The sequence below is a fragment of the Sceloporus occidentalis genome, unplaced genomic scaffold (assembly GCF_023333645.1).
Source record: "Sceloporus occidentalis isolate IW3139 unplaced genomic scaffold, rSceOcc1.0.p SCAF_4, whole genome shotgun sequence".
Lineage (NCBI taxonomy): Eukaryota > Metazoa > Chordata > Lepidosauria > Squamata > Phrynosomatidae > Sceloporus > Sceloporus occidentalis.
This window is the reverse complement of record NW_028316984.1, coordinates 44,498,912-44,519,959: the sequence shown is the minus strand read 5'-3', so window position 1 is coordinate 44,519,959 and position 21,048 is coordinate 44,498,912. Positions and strand designations below refer to the sequence as shown.

General features: G+C 39.7%; 1 protein-coding gene across 7 annotated transcripts in view; it reads left to right on the top strand.

Moving 5' to 3' along the window:
- Nucleotides 1-21,048, top strand: part of SLC4A10 (solute carrier family 4 member 10) — a 202,862-nt gene that overhangs the window by 130,799 nt on the left and 51,015 nt on the right. For all 7 annotated transcript variants that reach the window (XM_089519890.1, XM_089519886.1, XM_089519891.1 and 4 more), the window contains 7 exons: nucleotides 5,337-5,494; nucleotides 9,509-9,596; nucleotides 10,083-10,229; nucleotides 14,085-14,185; nucleotides 16,503-16,677; nucleotides 16,903-17,036; nucleotides 19,149-19,394. In XM_089519890.1, coding sequence (XP_089376016.1) covers nucleotides 5,337-5,494; nucleotides 9,509-9,596; nucleotides 10,083-10,229; nucleotides 14,085-14,185; nucleotides 16,503-16,677; nucleotides 16,903-17,036; nucleotides 19,149-19,394 — 1,049 coding nt within the window. The remainder of the gene's footprint in view (nucleotides 1-5,336; nucleotides 5,495-9,508; nucleotides 9,597-10,082; nucleotides 10,230-14,084; nucleotides 14,186-16,502; nucleotides 16,678-16,902; nucleotides 17,037-19,148; nucleotides 19,395-21,048) is intronic.

Below are 21,048 nucleotides of genomic sequence, written 5' to 3'. Positions count from 1 at the left end.
CCTGATGTACCTCACCAGGTGGTTGTAAGGATGAAATGGAGGCATGAGAGTCAGGTATACAACCTGCTCAAGGGCTGCATCTGCACTGTGGAAATAATGCAGTTTGACTGCTTTAACGGCCATGGCTCAGTGCTATCAAATTCTGGGATATGTAATTTTATGCATTATTTAGCCTTTTCTATCAGAGAACTCTGGTATCAGAAAAAGCTACAAATACCAGAGTTCCATAGCACTGAACCATGGCAGTTAAAGTGGTGTCAAACTGCATTATTTCTGCAGTGCACATGCAGCCAAGGCCTTTGGAAAAGAAGCACTTAAGTTAGCATAAACAAACAAACAAACAAATTCTTGCAAACAACAAAAAAACCTAATGGTGACCCATTAAACAAAGCATGTCCAGAGAAAGGGCAACCAAAATAATCATAATAAAATTTATTAGTATCCCGCCCCTCTGAGAACAATCGGGGTGGCTAACAACAAAATGATGAAGGATCAGGAAACCATGCCCTTTGAGGAGTGACTTTGGGAAATAAGCATACTTAGCCTGAAGAAGAGACGGTTAAGAGGTGATTAAGCAAGGATAGCCCTGTTTAAGTATTTGAAGGGGTGTCATATTGAGGCTGGAACAAGCTTGTTTTCTGCTTCTTCAGCGAATAGGACCTGGATTGAAACTACAAGAAAATAGATTCCACCTAAACTTCAGGAGGAATTTACAAACACTACAAAACAACAAACAAACAGCTTCATTTATATACCGCTTCATACTGAACTAACAGTGTCTAAGTGGTTTACAACTGCAAGCTAATTGCCCCCAACAATCTAGGTACTCATTTTAGCAACTTCGGAAGGATGCAAGCCTGAGTCGAGCTTGAGCCCTTTTGCTGGTATTGAACTCGCAACCTTATGGTTTTGAGTGAGTGGCTGCAAGTACAGGCATTTAACCACTGTGCCACCACTGTTTGACAGTGGAACACACTCCCTCGGAGTGTGATAAAATCTCCTTCTTTGGAGGTTTTTAAACAGAGGCCGGATGACCATCTGTGTGCTTTGATTGTGTATTCCTGCATGGCAAGTGGTTGGATTCTATGATTCTGAGAAAGCAATAAATATTAGAATAGCTCTCCTTTGGCTTTTTAACCAGCATGAGTAGAACAGTTTTAGGGAGTTGCACAGTCACATCCAAGCTGGTGAAAGGCAATATGGCATACTCTCTTTTGCCCCAGAACACCTTATAATTGATGCCTCCTCATCCCTACCACATATTTGTATGGGAAAAACATTCACATCTTTGCACCTATCTGTTGCAAGGTCTAGCAGCTATATGGCAATTCTCTCTTCTCTAGCAGGACACACGACTGCATAGCTTCTTGTAATACCCTCACCACACTTAGATGGCTAGATTTTTGGACAGATATTGATTCCCCAAACTTAGTAATAAATTATCAAGAGCTTATTTCATTTGCTGACAAATTATTTCTGTATACGGTGGAGGATGACAATTAGAAAATTCCTTTTAAAAAGTGATTTGTTCTGTAACTCAGGACAAAATGAAACAATCACACTGCAGGATTTTTTTTTGTGGAGAGGACTTTATATTATTCACTACATTACTCATTACTTTGCAAAAAAAAAAAAAAAAATCTTAAAAAAATTATTATGGAAAAAATGTCCTCTAAATTCTCCCCAGAGCATTTTTCCCCTCCTAAAAATTAATGAGAAAAAATGCATAAATATTACTTATTGTGCAGGAAAATTAACTGTTATATTATTTTGCTAAAGAAGTAGCAATGTTATGCCCTCATTACCCTGCTGTGACAGATAATGTTGTTACAGTACTTTTAATACAAGGAGGAATTGGAGATTTGTTGGGAGGGAAGACCAGTTTCTTTTCTATCCAAAGTTCTTGGTTGTCATAACAAAAGGAGGTACAAACTGACATAAAAGATCCTCACTGGTCTTTTATGTTGTGGTATTAGTGTCACAATACTGTGCTGACCCAAATGCTTTTCCATTTGAACAACATCTTGGACATAACTAACTATCTGCACAGAAACCACCATGCACAATACAGTAAACAATACACACATGCTTTGTTATCTTCCTCCACACTTAATTGCCTAGGACAAACTGGACATTCTTTTGATCAGTAAAAAAATTGTGGAAAAGAGAACAGCACACTTTTACACATTCATACAAATCACATTCACACATCATGATCATCAACAACAACACAGTAAATTTTTCTTTTTAAAAAATTCTGACATGACTTCCTTTTTACCACTGTGTATGAGGCCTCAATTACAGTCTTTCAATCAAAAGTCACTCTAAATCCTTTCCAAACGTGTACATATGCTATCCTCCATCTGTGGTGTAGCCTTCTTCAAGAGTACTGTTATATTTCAAGCGATCAGTGGTAATTCCTTGGTATTGGATCAATATGTAAACTAAAAATTATTTTTCCATAAGGAATATGGAAATGAGATGGCAAAACAGCCAAAAGAAGCTTTGTTTGGGCTGAATTTTTGGAGATGTTAAAAGTTTTTGAGAGTGATTTCATGACACAGACAACTCCATTATGCTTAAATTCTGTCTTTGTGCCAGAGCCATTTGCTAGAAAACAACTTCATAAACACTGCTGAAGACACAGCACACTGCTTCTGACAGATGGCTCTGAGATAGACATTAAAATGGTCACTTTAACAGTTTATATTGGATTTGGTCACTGTTTTTGTGTTTAGAGTGGTTATAGGAAAGCAAATGGGAAAAAGTACCGTAGATTGAAATTCTCAGGATATGTAGCTGTGATATCAATTTGAACATGTTTTGTGAATCACTTTATTTTCCTCTTCATAACATTTAGTAAAGTATTATGGGAAGAATGCAAATAAAATATGTTTATGAACGCCAGACCGTTAACCGGTGCCATTTTAAAATAAGTGGAACAAATCATAGAGAAAGATAAGAGCCTTTAAATGTTTTTAACTGTTATGCTTCCAGGCTTACTTTAGCATTACATTCTTTTGAGGGCTAGAATGCACCTGGTGAATTGCTATGCAGGAGGGCTGTTGTTCTCTGACTTTTATTAGACCTAATTTTTGACTCAAGTTTTGTCACAATCAAAGTGGCAGTTGTTTCAGAATATGGGTTAAATATGTAATTTGACCTTTGCAGGCCATATTAACAGTTTGGCCAGAAGATCATAGAATGGTCTAGTGATGGCTTAACAGATGTATACTTCTGGCAGGAGATATTCCATTAGAGCAAGATTAGAAACTGAGTGAATCTCCAGAAGTTGTTGAGCTGTTGCTCCTAGCACTCCTCACCACTGACTGTATGGGTAAGGTTGATAAGAGATGCAGTGCAACAACAGCTGGAAGATTATGCCATACCTACCACTGCTTTATAGTTTTTAAGCTTTTAAGTTGTTTTATTATTAAAAATCCAAACCAAATGGGAAGGACACAGCTTTAAATAACTATGGACTGGGATGAAACAAGGGTGGGTTATAGACCGCCGCTTTGCGGCAGTCTCCCGCCGGTGCCATTTGCTCCGTGAGGGAACTGCAGCAGCCACACCGCGCGGCTCCCACACGGAGCAAAAAAGAAGCTCCATTTTGGAGCTTCTTTTTGCAGCGCCTCTATGACGTCGCGAGGCGCCTGGGGCGGACTCGCGACGTCATAGATGCCGCGTGACGTCTGGACGCACAGCGTCCGATACGTAAAGATGGCGGCGCCCGTATGAATAGGGTGCCGCCATTTTGTACGTATTCTATACGTACTAGGGTTAGGGGGGTGCGGAAGCACTGCCCCTTCCTAACCCTAGTACGTATAGAATACATACTAAATGGCGGTGTGTAACCCGCCAAAGACATCAGACAAGCACTTAAAGTCTCTATATCTCACCATTGCATAGATTTTGTTTTAAAAAGGAGGAAGACAGGAGAAAATAAATCCACTATGTTGCAATATGCATTCACATACATATAATAAGAATAATATATAATCTACCTTACCTTTTGTATTCACTTAAGTAGTATGCCAACATAGAAATTCCTTTCTATGAATACATCTTGCCTTCCTTCCCCTTTTCCCTATTTTCTGCTAACCTAGCAGTTCAAAAACATGCAAAAGTGCAAGTAGACAAATAGGTACCACTTCAGTGGGAAGGTAACAGCGTTCTGCGCGGTTATGCCAGCCATATGACTACGAAGTCATCTTTGGACAACACTGGATCCTTGGCTTAGTGACGAAGATGAGCACCACCTCCTACAGCTGGTTATGACTAGACAGACATGTCAAGGGAAAACCCTTGCCTTTACCTTTTAATGGTGGATCCTCCAGATGGAAGGCACTAAGTTGGAAAAGGCTGTCCTCAGTGGCAGCTGGCAGTTCTATGCCATGTGAACAGAGCATTTACTCTGGGTTTTAGACAAACTTTAAAAGGAACTATCCATGGCGCTGGCCCAATTTGGGAGATAGAGATCAACACCTTGAATACTTCCTTTAAAGTTTCAACTAAAACCTGGAACAGATTCACCATCCCACTGATATGGAAGGCACCAGTGTCTGTTGACTACTGTACAATGTAGAAAACCAAAAGGAAACAAGATTCATGTGCTGCTAGATGCTCAACTGTTCATTCTTTCTTTTTAAAGTTCTATGGATTTTGGCCTATTTAAAGCAGTCCTTCTTCAAGGGCATTCTAGAAAAATCACTGGCATTGTGTCAACAACACTATCCAGCGACTAATATTTATTGGTCCTTCTTGTTAGGCTAATTGGTCCTGCCCTTTGAAGAATGTTGTTGACTCAATGCTATGAAATTCTGGGATTTGTTGTTTGATGAGGTTTCCAGTCTTCTCTGTCAGATGGTTCTGGTGCCACAACAAACTACAAATCCCAGGATTTCATAGGATGGAGCTATGAAAGTTAAAAGCAGTGTCAGATTGAATTCTGCAATTTGGCAGCAATCTAAGATAAGAGAATCCTTTGTTTTCTCTTGCACTGCATTTCATGACTGAAACAAACAAAAAAACAAAAAAACAACCCCACCACCAAAAGGTGTCTACTTCAGATGGCTAATGACATAATTCATTGACAGTCATTCTAAGCTTGCAATTACATTTTTAATTGACTGAACTTTGCAGTGAATTTATTAGAGCTTGTCTAGTTACTAATTGTGCCTATCTAAGTAGTTCTGTGTTTGGTGATAACATTTTAAAAATACTAAGTCGGTCAGTGAAGTGGAATGCAAAAAGTTTTTAGATCTGTTAGGTTCTCTTGCTATTTGCCATATACTTTTTCCCTTGTGTGATTTTCTTTTTCTTTGAATGATCAGGTTGACCTGCATTTCATGAAAAAGATTCCTCCTGGAGCTGAAGCTTCAAACATTTTGATTGGTGAGCTTGAATTCTTGGAACGTGCCGTAGTGGCTTTTGTCAGACTGTCTCCAGCCGTACTGCTTTCAGGACTAGCAGAAGTTCCAATCCCAACAAGGTAATTTGTAGTCAAAGCTAAGAAAAAAAAAACCACAAGATACTAATGTTGATTCAAATTCTGTACTCAAATGAAAGAGAGAGAGAGAGAGAGAGAAGAATTGGGGCCTGCATGGGTGTTACAAAACCTCTTTGAATATTTTATATGGAATCTATGCTGCTGTAGCCACTCATTTGTGGGCACCAACTCACCATGCAGTTGGACAGTGCTTTGTCCTTGCAGAAGCTGAATAGATCTGTGGTCGTTGGAGCAGAATTTCCTGATTTGCATAGCCTGCTGTTTCATACAAAAAGTCTTCGCAATGAAAGACGAGATTTCAAAAAGTGTCACTTTAACTGCCATGGTTCTGCTTTATGAAATCCCAGGATTTGTATTCTGGTAAAGGATTTAAATTGGGGGTGAAACAGACAGCCATCCAGGAGTGGCTGGAAGCTTCTCCTGGCCTGATTGCCCCTGGGCCATGGTGAACACATGCTGTGGTCCTGATGGTGCTTCCTGCCATGGTCCCAAATGGACTAAGGCAAGGAGTGGGGGGGAAAGCCACTCCTACAAAAACTATACTAATTGAACAACACAATTTATACTATGGTTGGCACTCTTATGCCTGGTATGACAGACACAAAATAGATAAGGAATTTAGTAAGCATATATTAAGAAAAGCTTTGCTCACTAATTGGTTAAAAGTAAAATCAAAATTTTATAGGGGAATTTCCCTATGGGTATCACCACAAGAGGCTTTCATAGGCCAATGGGACAAAGAACAGGACTGGCTCACTTACAAAGATATTTTGGACTATGATATTGAGGGCAATATTATTTTAAGACCCAAAGAAGAGTTAGAGAATAAAACAGGGGGGAAAATACAATGGTTGAGATATTTGCAACTCAAAGAGATATTTAAGGAGGACTCGGTAACATTAGGTTTGGAGAAAGAAGAAAACGAGCTTGATCTAATATTAAAAAAGGATGAAGGAAAAAATAAGGTCGGTAAAATTTATAACGTATTACTAAAAAGATATCTAGAAGAGGAAGAGATAAAAGACTCTATGGTAAAATGGGCACAAGATTTGGGACTTAATAAAGATATTGACAAATGGGCCAAAGTGAGAGCTAAAACAAAGAAATTTACCTTAGCCCAAGACTTAAAAGAAAGCTACTTTAAAGTAGTTAACAGGTGGTACCTTACTCCATGTACACTAAATAGATTATCTAAGCAAAGTAACAAAAATTGCTGGAGATGCCAAAACGAAATTAGCTCTTACTTGCACATGTGGTGGGAAAGCCCAATTATAAAGACCTTTTGGACAAAGATTCACTCAGAATTGGAAAAAAAAGAAAAGAAAAAGAAAAGCTAAACTTAGAATATGATATGGACCCAGAACTATACCTTTTAAATATAACTTCAGTATTAGGTGTGGAAGGAGAAAGGAAGTATTGGAGGATAGGTTTGTATTTATTAACTGCTGCAAGATTGATAGTGGCAAAAAACTAGAAATCCCCAGATACGCCATGAATGGAGGATTGGGAAAACAAAATATGGAAACTGAAAGAACCAGACGTAGCTGAAAATGATTAGAGATTTATAACACACGAAACAGACCACCCAAGTTTCCCCCCTCTATTATAATGTTTATTATAATGTTAATAATGCTTGCTTTTCTCTTTCATCTTTTTTTTAGAAAAAGTCATTACTTTGACTTATTCTTAAGATTTTCATTAGGTGGTTGTGCCTGTTAACTGGAACTCTTTGTCCCAGACAAGGGATAACCAAATTCTCAATACGTTTAATAGAAGAGTGGTAACAGTAAGAGGACAGGGAAAGATGCAAAATTGAAGCTGCTATAGACGGAGTACATGTTAAGCTGATATAATTGTGTACATGTGCAATTATTGTCATGTTGTATTTGTCAGATTTATGAATTATAATTTAAATTTTGAAAAAGGGCAAAAAAAAAAAAGCCACACCTTTTGGGACCAGTTTTGAGATACCTTAGGCAGCCCCTGAGTGGCTTCCAGGTACCCAGGGGTATACATTCTGTAAATACCACATCCCCTGGAGTGCCTGGAAACCGCCTCATCTGCCCGCATGTTTCAGGCCATTGTCTGTCAGAGGGCTCTAGTGCTGTAATTCAGAAGATCCAATTAGAGCTTTCTAACAAACAATTCTCAGTAACACCAAACTACATATCCCAAGATTTCCTGGAGTGGAATTGTGGAATTTAAAATGGTATCAAAGTGCTATAACTGGGCTGTGTGGATACTTTCTACATATGCGCATAATACTTCAACACTGAAGAATGTATGGTCCCAAACCATGGCTTATGGGACTGATAGGCTTGGGTGGGCTGTCTGCTACCATCTTAGTTTTCCTTTGTAATAAAGCTGGGATCAGATCTCAGGCTGATATTCTTCCTTTCAAAGCTACTACCCTGAATGTGCAGAGGAGTTAAGAGCCGGACAGGGAGATCTGATGATATTTGACTAGCCCTTTCACTAGAAAAGGGAATAAGAATCTATCCATCTGTGTCCAGTCTTTGTGAAGTCTCATACATATTAAATCCTTTTTTCTTTTTATAAAAAATAAAATTGCATTTACATTTTAAAAAGTCTAGTTCCCACTTGCTGCATTACTTTGTAAATACACTTTTGATATCTTCTACCAAATAACTTGCTAACAGCAACAGAGAAACATAGACTGTATTACTTGTAACTGATGGCTTCCAGGCTCTAGCCTGCTTGAACATAAATAAAGAGAATTGATAGCAGATAGTGAAAAATCCAAGAACCAAAAAAGCCAGTCTCTCGGTTCCAGTGTAGGATGACACTCCTTCAACTCATAGGGGTTTATTTTGCAAGATAAAATAATAAAAATAAATTGAGAACTGTACCCCCAGAAGCTTCCAGAACACAAGTCTCCTCTAAAAGAAATATGTTCCCTAAATGTTAGTTTAGAAAAGTAAATTGGAAGACACTGCTACTTTCAGTATCTCAGGAGAGACTAGTATGGTTTCTGTAGGGTCCAGGTAGTGCTGTAAAGTTGCCCCTCACAGTTTAATGCTTCTTAAGAACATGTGTTTTGGAGAGGTTTTCTGCAGTGTCTCACCTAAGCAGAACCATAGATATGCTCCAGCTGCAAATCTGTTGGAGAAACTGCATCTACTTGTACAGCAGTCCTTTCTGGTTTAGGAAATCCCTCAGCCTGCTATCAGTCTTACTTATTTAATGTGTATCCTGCTTTTTTCCTGAATGGGATTTGGCAAGTCTTGGTGTACAACCAGGTAACAAGCAGCATCTTCTGCACAACCATGAAAGATACAGGAGCTCTTTCTAGTTTTCACTATGACAAGCCTAGTTGGAAAGGCATTCTTACTTTTCATCAGAAAACACAGTTTAGCCACCATCCTATTAGTGGCTTACAGTGCACTTTCGTAAGTGCAGCTTATATACAGCAAATCCTATTGTGGATGGCAAGCAGATGGGTATTCACATGGCCTTGTGCTTTGGCCACTGCAGCTGTCACTTACAAGTGAAGCAGGAAGGGAGAAGCTATTCATACAGTAAAGATCTGAGTGCTCTGGGCTCCCAGGGGAAGGAAATATAGATGAAACTCATTTGAGAGTACACACTCATTTCTTTCACCACCTACAGACCTGACATAAGCTACTTCTCCATGATCTGAATTGCTCCTCCTTCTCTTTTTCACTCTTATGAAGAAGTCCCTTCCAAGGCTTGACAACTTCCAGTTGTTGGGAGGATGTGAAACTGGGGAAGCTGAACTATGTGTCAATAAAGGATCTCGGATATGGTCATTCTTAGAAAGGATCTGATGTGTCAGATTTTGAAATAAATTCTTACACAGTAGTTTGCTAATTTTTAAAATACATCATATAGGTTTGTAAGGTAGGGGGGAAACTCAGGATAAGCATTGTTTCCTGTAGGTTTATTTTGGTTAAAATTTTAGGGTTCTATGAAATAAATGTCCTCTGAATATTTTTGTTTTCCATTTGTTTGTAGATTTTTATTTATTCTTCTGGGACCTCTAGGAAAAGGCCAACAGTACCATGAGATTGGCAGGTCAATTGGAACATTGATGACAGATGAGGTACTTATCTATTAACAGAAGGTGGTGAAAATGGATTTAAAAGTAACCTGTTTTAAACTCTCTTGTGTTAAGATTTAGTTTTACTAACTGGTGTAGTTGAAAAGCTTATATTTTAAATAATAAATGGTACATTTTTGTTTAAATCAAGCTTTGGGACAGTTTGAAAAGCAAAAGCAAATACAAATCAAAGATAAAGTCATTATACTAAAGTACAACTTCCATAATCGGTTACATTGAAAATTTGCAGGGAAATTGGTTGCAGGCTTTGCTGAAAACCACTAACCATTTATTGATTTATTTGTTTTATATTTTAATCTTGTAAAACAGTGGTTCTCAGCTTTTAGTCTTGTAGTTGTTTTGGGCTTCCGTTTCCATGGTCCTCGACTTTTGACAATGAAAGCTAGGGCTTCTGGTGCTTGGAGTCCAAAACATTTGAGAACCACTGTTATAAGCAACAACTCATGTATTTTTTCCATTCTTTGGCAGGTATTTCATGATGTTGCATACAAAGCTAAAGATCGGAATGACTTGCTTTCTGGAATTGATGAATTTCTCGATCAGGTGACTGTTCTCCCTCCTGGAGAGTGGGATCCAGCAATTCGTATAGAGCCCCCCAAAAATATTCCTTCCCAGGTGGGTGTACAGTTCATGTTTCTCAATATAGATGTATCTACTTTAATAGCAAGGATATAAAACAACAAAATGGTTAATTAATTTGTAACAAGAGTAGTAGACAATCTATGTTTATTGTGCAAATTTCCTAAGCAGTGAATTTCATCTTCAACACAATCAATGAAAAAATTATATCTTTTACAAACAATTGTGATTTTAGATTACAGAACTGACAGTTCCATAACCATTCCTGCTGTTGTATGACAGCACTTGAAGTTGGTTGTTGTTGTTGTTGTTGCTGCTGCTGCTGTTGTGTGCCCTCATGTAATTTCCGACATATGGTGATCTTAAGGTGAACTTATCATGGAGTTTTCTGGGACTGAGTGCACGATTCACCCAAGGTCACCCAGTGGGTTTCCATGGCCAAGTGGGGAATTGAACCTTGATCCCCAGAGCTCAAACTACCACACCATGCTGGCTTAAAGTTACCACATGGAAAATCAAATGGATTTAGTTGTACAGTGGACCCTTGATATCTGCTGGGGTTTGGTTCCAGGGCAACTGTGGATACCTAGATGCTCAAATTCTATTAAATACAATGACATAGTAAAATAGTGTTGCTTATATAAAATGGCAGAATCAAGGTTTGCTTTTTGGAATTTATACATTTTTAATATTTTCAAGTTGCAGATAGTTGAATCCATGGATAAAGAATCCATACATGTGGAGGGCCAACTGCATTGGTGCTTTCCAGTTGACCTTATGCTGATAAATCCTTTCAATCTATTCCCACCTCGAATGTCAGGCCTGCTAAAACTGCAGTTCCCATCATCTCTCATCACTGGCTATGATGGCTAATGCTGAAAGTAGTTGCACTCCAACAACATATGGAGTGCCACTGATCCCTCTTACTGAGGTATCATATGCAATAAGGCAATTTCATACTGTTTTCCAAATCCCAAATATATGTATACATTTTCCCAATTCTTTCTTGTAATATTCATGGAAGCTGCTGCGAGCACAGTATAAAACAAAATGTTAACATATTTTTATTAGTAGTTTTTTTATTGAAATGTATCATAATTTTGTTGAATTGAAAGTTTCTGGAAAATTATCAGCAATGTAATGATTCAGAAGAAAGTCCCATTGTGTTTATTTAGTCTTACTCCTGAGCAACAGATTTGGATTGCAGCCAAAGGCTTGCATATCAAACACATTTACAAGGAGCTAGCTCCACTGAAGTTTGTTTTGAGTAATAAGCATAAGATTATGCTTCAAGCAAAATAGACATACTCAATAAATAAAATCTGAACCCTGCGTTCCAAAGAACTGCAGAGTCAGGTCTGCATATTCAAGGTTTGTCTGAGTATGCATTTCTCAAGCAGGCAGCATCCCATATTGCCTAGCACTCTGCTATGCAGTGATGGGCCCTTAAAATCAAATTTGGAATAAGTCATAGGAGATGAGGTGTCAGCTATTCAAAAAGGCAAAGAAGCTAAAAAATCTGACTTGCAGGGCTAGAAGCAACTCTTTCAATATTCTATAACTAGTGGTGGTGATATACTAAAATGTTGAATTTCTAAGAAATGTTTATGAATAAAAATACTGCCTAGTTCTATTTTCATTAAGTTGTAGCTCAACTTAAGTGCCCAATTCACACTAATTAGCAGTCATATGAGAATCAGTTGCATGTGGTAAGATTTTTTTTTAAATTACCTTTTTTCCATGATCACTTAACAGTCAATCAGTCAGCATGGCAAGTGTGTGATTGCAACAGACAATCAGATTCATGGATGGATGGAGATGGATGGGGCTTCCATGCCAGTAGAACAATGAATTCTCTTTGGCACTCCCTTTGAACACTAGAGAGGCTCACCATGGTGATCATCATAGTTTGGTGCTAGTGTGCAGCACCATGGATAGCTCATTAAGGGGCTCTCATTAAGGCCGGCCTGGGGGCATGGTCGGGGCATTGTGTCCATATGACGCATGCCTCAACTGTCACATGGCACGCCGCATCATGGCACTTTCCTGGCGCTCCTTTTTATGCCCTGGAAAGGCTGAATCAGGGCCATGGCATGTGGTTGCTGCAGCCCAATCTGGCTAGGAGAGGGGTGGCATCATGCCATCTCTTAGGGGCTGTCTGTACAGCCACTAAGTGTGGCTCTTAAGGCTTATGGCAGGTCTTACAACATATGGCCTGGGGCCACATGCAGCCCACTAAAGGACTTTGGGTGGCCCACAGGGATGTGGAATGACTTCAAGGCTCCTCCTGATGAGAGGGCCATACAGAGTAAGAGGAGAAAGGATGAACGCTCACCTTGCAAGGCTCCCCCACCTCCTGGCTTTCTCTTGAGGAGTCCAGGTGGTGGAGGAAGAGGAGGACAGGTGAACACACACTCTGCAATGTTCCTCCACTGCCTGGCTTTCTCCTGAGAAGAAGGCCAGGTGGCAGAGAAGGAGTATAGGCAAAAGCTTGCCTTCACCACCTTGCTTTGTCCTGATGAGAAGGCCAGGTGGTGGTGGTGGAGGGGATGGATACCATGGTAATTGCATTTGGCAATGTTTTCAATAAAACCCAAATAGCTGTATTTATAAAGTGACAGTGCTTTGTAATTCTTTCGTCTCTGACAGAGCCATCAGCAACATCCCAGATAACATGCTCCTTCTGGAGTCACAGATGACATGCCTCTTCGGGAGTCCACCTAAAATAAGTTTTTCCATAAATTCAGAAAGCCATGCCCCCATAAATTTGGCTCATAGGGACTTGTATCTTATCCTTGAGGACATTTAATTAAAGCTGTGACATCGATATGCTCAGTATTTTAATGCCCCAATCCCACGTTATATCCTTGCTTATAGGGTTCTCTTATATGGATCTTCTAATGAGAAATGTCTTCTGAACCAACATGGACAAAGGGGTTGGGGTGGCAACAATGGTGGACCTGGGTAATAGTACTAAGCTTATGAAGTGTATTCTTTTTGAAATTTATCTCTGGGGATTCTGGAAATTCTAGTTCAAAAAAGTAATTGTTCCAAACTTTGGTAACATGCCAAAACCCTGAGGACCTACTTCTTCCTGTCTTGTGCTCTTTCAGCCCCCCAAATTTTGACTCAGTCATAGTACAGCAGTTTCTATATGCTAGGAACTCACGAGGAGCTGTGGAGGAGGGCAGGCATGACTAAGAGTGTATTTGTACTCCCACTTTAACTTCTGTGGCTTCATCCCATGCAATCCTATGGTAGATAGCATAGAATTCCCAGAGGTGCATTGTATTTATAAAATGACAGTGCTTCATGACTCTTCTGTCTCATATTTAGCAGTATGTGAGCCATCAGCAGTGTGCCAGCTGATGTGCTCTGTAGTATGCTCTGTAGTAGAGAATTCTAAGTTACTCTGCACACTACAAATCCCAGGTTTCTATAGGATGGAAACATGGCACTTAAAGTGAGATGATACTGCTATGACTATGTAGTACAGATACATTCTGTAATCTTTTTTTTTTTTTTAAATTCTAGATGCCACTGTTTCTAGCTAAGCTGCCAAGTGTCAACAAAGACTGGTGCATTTCCTGTGGCAGGGCTAGTGCTAAAACTGAGAGGGGTGTTATTAATTGATAAGCCGGCTCCTCCTGTCCTTGCTGTTTTCAAGCTGCTTCTGTCAAACTGTGGATAGCCTATCCAGATGCCAACAGTCCTTACAGATTAGACACTCTGTTGTGTGATTTCTATCATTTGTGAAGCAAAACTGTAAAAGGGTTTTTGAAGCATGAACAACCTGCTAACTGACCTTAGCAGTTTCCTTTCCAGTCAATGATTTGAAATGGGGTGGGGAGGGGAAGCACAGAAATAATATCCACTTTTCTGCCTGTGTAGGAGAAGCGTAAGATTCCCAGTGTGCCAAATGGAACTGCTGCCCATGGAGACCCAGAGCCACTTGGAGGACACTCAGGGCCAGAATTACAACGTACTGGAAGGTTAGTAAGAAGTAGGGATGGAAAGAATGTATGAATGAGAAAAGGGCTTTTCAAGTGTCTGAAAATTACAACAAAGAGAATCCTCCTCTAGTCCTTTTCTCAGTCTTCCAGTAGACTTAAGGAAAACTACCCCCTCCTCCAAGCTCACATATTTCCTGTCCTCACAAGCCAGAAGGGTAGAAGCGACAGCTCAGCAAGAAGGATCGTCACAGGCTGTGTTGTGCTACTTGGTGCATGACAATGATGTCTGCATTGCTGTGAACACAGACGATGAGACTATCGTCCCCCTCTCCATGCCCTATGGGTGGGGGCAGGTGGATGGCCATCCCCTCTTCATGCCCTATGGGTGGAGGCAGGTGGATGCTGGAAGAGTCAGAAAAGGATCCTGGAAGGCTATGACTTTTCTGCCACCCACCCTTTCAAATGTCAAACAGATGGGGAGCCAGAACAGATCTTGGGAGTCTGTAGCCTGTGGTCTGCAGCTCCTGATGTTATATAGGGTTAAGCTGGGGGAAGGATCTTTTCCCCTGCTGCCAGAGGCTTTCTGTACCCTGCAAGAACTCATTAAACTTTGATGAATAATCTAACACAGTACATGCCTCACAAGAGCATAATAACAAACATGATTTCAAATACAATATTTTGTTTTTACAGATATTATAGATTATCTATACTATACTATACTATACTATACTATACTATACTATACTATACTATACTATACTATAGATTACTGGGATGTGGTGGCTTAGTGGTTAAGATGCCAATTCTGACGATTGGAAGATCAGAAGGTTGGCAGTTTCAGGTCCAAGTGCTGCATGATGGGGTGAGCTCCTTTCACTAATCCCAGCTTCTGCCAGCCTAGCAGTTCAAAAGCATGCAAATAAAATTAGATAGATAGGTACCACTTAAGTGGGAAGGTAACAGCATTCGGTGCAGTCATGCTGGCCACATGACCACCGGAGTAGTCCTCGGAAAACCCTGGCTCTTTGGCTTATTAGCAGAGATGAGCACTGATCCCTTCAGGCAGTTATGACTAGACATTCATGTCAAGGGACTACCTTTACCTTTACCTATATATTATTTGGGGATGCCTATCTGATATGCCTATCTGAAGTGCTGTTTCTGATGTGATGTACAGAGATAGCACTTTCTTGAAATGAAGAGTCTGACCAATCCATGATAAACAAGTGTGCTCTAAAATAATTTTCCCTCATTAAAGTGGAAGAGTTGTTTGGTGCATGTGCTTGTGCCTTATAAAAACAAAACTCATTGTTGAAACTGACATATACCCATGATTACAATAGTATGAATTATAGTAAAGGTGGACAAAATAAGCCTCTATCAATGTTCTTGTATTGCCTCACCATTGATTAAGGTCACAAGGATTGCTGGAAGCAGCAGTTCCAGCAACACCTGGAGGGTTGTGATCCCATTATGATTTACAGCTATACAGGTAAACCAGCAGATTACTGAAGGAATGGCAAGATGGGGAAAGGGGGATGGCAGCAAAGTCTTATTCTTTCTGTTGCCATTGATATTTTTAACCCAACCTGGTAAACCTCAGGGTTGTAGTGAAAAAGAAGTGGATCCTACAGTTTTAACATCTGTCTATCTCTGAATGATGCTGAAACTGAACAAGACACCATCTTGTCGTTTCTCTGATGTTTCTGTGGCAATATGCCTATTACATCAGGTGTTTGAAGCATTTGCATATCTGTGGCCATGAAATGTTGGCATCTAGGTGTAGCCTGCTTAGAAGAATTTATTGAAGTTAATTTGTTAAAGAGTAAAATGCAAAGAAAACTGTTCTCTCTCACACATTTCCCCCTTTCTCTTTCTCTCTTTTATGGAAGAGTTTTTTGGCCATAGTTTTTTAATATATATAATTAATAAAAAGGTAAAAGGAATAAGTTAAACATATATCTCCAAGATTAATTTTCAGGTCATTGCACCTACTAACATTGAAGTACTTCCAATCACTTGAAGCATCTGCAAAGAAAATTCAAGGCTGTTACCAGAGAAGAAAAGGCCAGATTTTTATACATGGAACACTTCTATTATAGGGAGAGCTGCGGAAATAATTAACAAACAGGAAGGAACAACTGAATTTCCACCCTCCATGTATTAGAATGTTAATATAATTTTGAGAGAGGGCTCATCTGTGTCACAATTTTTAAAAATAAAAGTGAATGCCAAGAGCTAATTCAAATGGTTATTTAAAAAGTGAATGTGATATGAACTACTGTTTTGTTATGTTTCAAAATTAAGAAGCAAGTTTTGACTTAAAGCATACCTTTGTTTTTCATTCTTGTAGGCTTTTTGGGGGCTTGATTTTAGATATAAAGAGGAAAGCACCATTCTTTTTGAGTGACTTCACCGACGCATTCAGTTTGCAGTGTTTAGCATCATTTCTGTTTCTCTACTGTGCTTGTATGTCTCCTGTTATCACGTTTGGCGGTCTTCTGGGAGAAGCGACGGAAGGTCGTATAGTATGTGTTGTACTTTAATAAGCATTCTTATTTTGCATATTTTATCTGTTTATGGTAGATGATGGCCATTTTCTAAGCATGAATGATTAATTGAAAATAGCAACAACATTTGGAATGATTCATTAGCTAAAACAAACACAGGCCCCTACTCAAAATTACAGCTGTTCTCTTATTACTGAAATAATAGTTCTAACCTTCTCATTATGTTTTTTACTTCGTATACAGAGTGCAATAGAATCTTTGTTTGGTGCATCTATGACTGGGATAGCCTACTCACTTTTTGGTGGGCAACCTCTTACCATACTAGGTAGCACAGGACCAGTTCTGGTATTTGAAAAGATATTATTCAAATTTTGCAAGTAAGTTGCCATCTTTTTAACAAATGTTTCTTGGGGCTTTTCATTATTTCTGTCTTGATTCCCTTCTATCCTAGAGATTACCAAAGCCAAAAACAGTAGTAAATCTTGTATGATGTACAGCATTTTGATTATTTTTCTGTCTTTTGTTGGAAAATATGCATACATTAGCTTCTGTCTGCTGGTTCATGGGCCCAGGAATATGTGGCTTGGCAGATGTGGCTGGACTTGCATAATCCCAGCTAGTATAACCAGTGTTAAGGGATGATGGGATTTGTGGTCCAATAACATATTGCAAGCCACTGGTTGTCCTTTCTTACCCTAGAGTATTCCTTTACATCTCAGGGAAACATATTCAGGAGTTGGTGTGTTGGCTATTTAGCAAAAATACAACAAAATCCAAAGTCCACAAAAGAAAAATAACTTTATTGGCCAACTGAAATGCACAAAATACATCATGCAATTTTATGAAGTTCTGCGGGTTTCTTCATCGGGCAAAAGATATTAAAAATCATACAGGAGAAGATAGATAACAATGGTAGAGGCCTACATTTTGGATCAGATGTTGTATCTATACAACACCTAAACGTTTTTGCTTGTGTTGAGATCCATCCAGAATGACTGAACTACAACAGAAACAACATCTGCTACAAAATTTAGGCTTGTGACTGTACCATCATCACTTTTATTCTCCTGTATGATTTTAAAAGCAACTTTTGCCTGATGGAAAAAGCCAGTGGAGCATTGAAAGCATGCATGATGTATTTTGTGCATTTTAGTAGGTCAATAAAGGTGTCACTCTTGTGGATTTTATATTTTGTTGTACAATGGGCACTCTAGATTTGCAGAGGATATGTCCTGGGGGTAGGGCCCGCAAATCCAAAATTTCGCAAATATTCAAGTTCCATTGTCCCCAATGGTGTTATTGGGGACAATGTGACTTGACTATTTGTGAAATTCCCTCCCTCCCTCCCTCCCTCCCTCCCTCCCTCCCTCTTCCCCCTAGCGATGAGAACTTTAATTGGAGCCTGGATTGCTGGGATTGTAATTAGCTCCAGCAGCCATCAGGACTCTTTTTCCCAGCAGTGCTCATGGCCCAGCATTCACTTACCCCACCTCCTTTGCCGCAGCCAATGGGCACACGAAATGTCAATTGGCTGCAGCGGAGGTGTGTGCATGCCAGGCCCTGAGCACTGCTGGGAAAGAGAGTCCTGATGGCTGCTGGGGCCGATTACAAGTCCCAGCGGTCCAGGCTCCAATTAAATTCCCCAGTGCTGGGCAGAAGATGCCGGTAAGGGAGGGAGGGGGGAGGGAGAGAGCCTTGGCCTTGCAAATGACCAAAACCACAAGTGCCAAAGCCGTGAATCCAGAGGGACCACTGTACTTTATATCTCAAGTGCCACATGAAGGCAATGGAAGTAGGTGGCAGAGTTAGCAGCTTATTCCATGCATCACTTTCTTGAGACTCTTTGACAGACCACAAGTCACAACCCCTTGTACATTTGGATTTGTATCGTATGACTTACTCAATTTTATTTAAAATATATGTGCATCATCCTGCTTCAAAATTGATTCTCCATTCCAGGTCTCCTGATTTCTGTGGTAAAAGCAGAATGGGCAGCCCGGGGGGGGGGGGGGGAGGGGGGGCGTCTGCTTTGACAGAGGAAACTGTATGTGAACATTTTTTTAATGTAGAGAGGGCAGCCACTCTGAATGGGGGATTCCTAGTAGGCAGAAGAGTGCCATTAGTATATTACAATTCTTAATTTGAGTAAGTCCTTCTAACTAATTAATTAGTTTAGGTAATTCCAGGAATATGTCCACAATGCATTCTCACAGCTCTAAAGACAGTAGATGGAGTGAGATGAAAGCTAAGCAACAGAGAAAGCATCAGAAGACTTGGTCATTTTCTAAGCAGCAAGGACACGTTGCAACCTTATTACTGAAACACGGTTGATGTCATTCCATTGGTCATATGCATCACAATCAGAAAGGATCATATGTAACTATTTTCATTGTTGTACACTCCTAAAACAGCATTTCTTTTCTATTCTTCTTATTATTAATATTCACATATGTTTGGAAGATGATATCCTTCCCCACATGTTTTTACAGGGATTATGGACTGTCTTATCTTTCTTTGAGAGCGAGCATTGGCTTATGGACAGCAACTTTGTGCATCATTCTGGTTGCAACTGATGCAAGTTCCCTTGTGTGCTACATTACTCGCTTTACGGAAGAAGCTTTTGCATCCCTTATCTGCATCATTTTCATTTATGAGGCCTTAGAGAAACTCTATCATCTCAGCGAGACATATCCAATCAACATGAATAATAATTTGGATTTACTGACACAATACTCGTAAGTATGATTGCATTGATTTTTTATGGTGCATTTCCTTAGTGTTTCTACTGGGAAGAATGGAGCAGTGGAGTGCCCCCAGTGGGATGAAGACTTTCATATGTGCTCATTGTATTGCCCCTTTGTCCATCTCAGGTTCTGACATGAATAACCTAATGCCATACAAAGTGAAATGTTATTGCATCAGTGGCGCAGTACAGACCTCCCAAAAAGGGAGGCCTACTGGTGCCTGTTTTTCCTCCTCAGGGAAGCCGCAGCCACCAAACTGCGCAGCTTCCCTGCAGAGGAAAAAGAACCCATGAAAAGTGGGTTCTTTTTACTGCGCAGCAGCGGCGTAACGAGTGTGCCAGTGGCACACTCAGTACGTAAGAGCAATGTGGTGCTTACATAACAATGGTGGTGCCTATGTATACAGGTTATGCCATTGTTACACTCTTGTCACGTGAGAGGGTTGAGGGGCGTTTGGGTGCTCTGCCCCCAGGCAACCCTAGCACGTGACGAGGGCATCACAAAGGGGAGTATGTACTGGGCAAGTGTAATTGTAATAGCAATGACTCACACATATTGGATGTGAATAAATAATCAGAGACAGCATCTGTTTCTCATCCCCTTTCAGAAAAGTGGTGTTTTATTTTTAGATCAATGTTTGTTGAGTAAAAATACCCCTTCCATTTTCAAACAGAGTGAGTCTGACAGATAAGAGACTAAATTGTAGAGTTACTTTCTCTGAAACATAAGAACAAAAACAGAGCCTGTTGGATGAGACCAAAGGTCCGTCTCACCCTAATTTAATGATTTTTTTTTAGATCACAATAAAATCAAGGCAACTTAAATGTCATTTTGATTTCAGTGGGACCTAAGTTCCACTAACTTGACACTAGGGGTTGAATCCAGAGAAAAGACCAATCAGTGTGCATGCAGTGAGTGGAATGATAATTGACAATAAAATGCAATTTTTGTGCAATGGATAAACTGCTAGCTGAGATTGTTTTATCAGATCCTTTATTTTCTCCAGTTCTTGAGAAGTTAACAAGAAGCTAAAATGTAGATTTATGGTAAGAGATCCACAAGAGTAGTTTCCCAAGAGTCACATGAATTTATCAAGGTTTAAGTGCAGTTACATGGAAAAACTGCAGTACACCACCACTAAAAGTAATTTGCACTTTGATGAGCAATGCAAATCCTTGAGAGAGTCACGGTATTTTTCTGTTAATATCTGTTAAATACCATTAAAGCCACAGCTGGATAAAGTGTGCTGAGCTATCAAAAAGTATGTTTCTTTAGATTCACCTAATGTGAACAGAGAAATATTCTCATGGGTAAAGATGAGATTCTCTTCCACTCAGAAGCAAATGATGATCAACATTTCATCAGCAATAGAGACAGGTCAGAAAAGCACTCTCAGGCTAGAAAGTCCCTCCAGAATATATAGTTTTTGTGGATGTTTTCAGCTCAGATGAAGTCCTGGCTCAGGGAGTTCATGTCCTGGAAAAGGAACAAGGCTGTCAACAGCTCCTCCTGTTCCCTGAGCAAATCAGAAAGAGCTAGCCCAGCAAAGCAGTTGCATTTGAGCAGCTACATATAATTTATTCTAGAGAAAATATATACATGTGCGTACATGCAGAGTAGCCCACTTTCCTCAATCTTGTGTGTA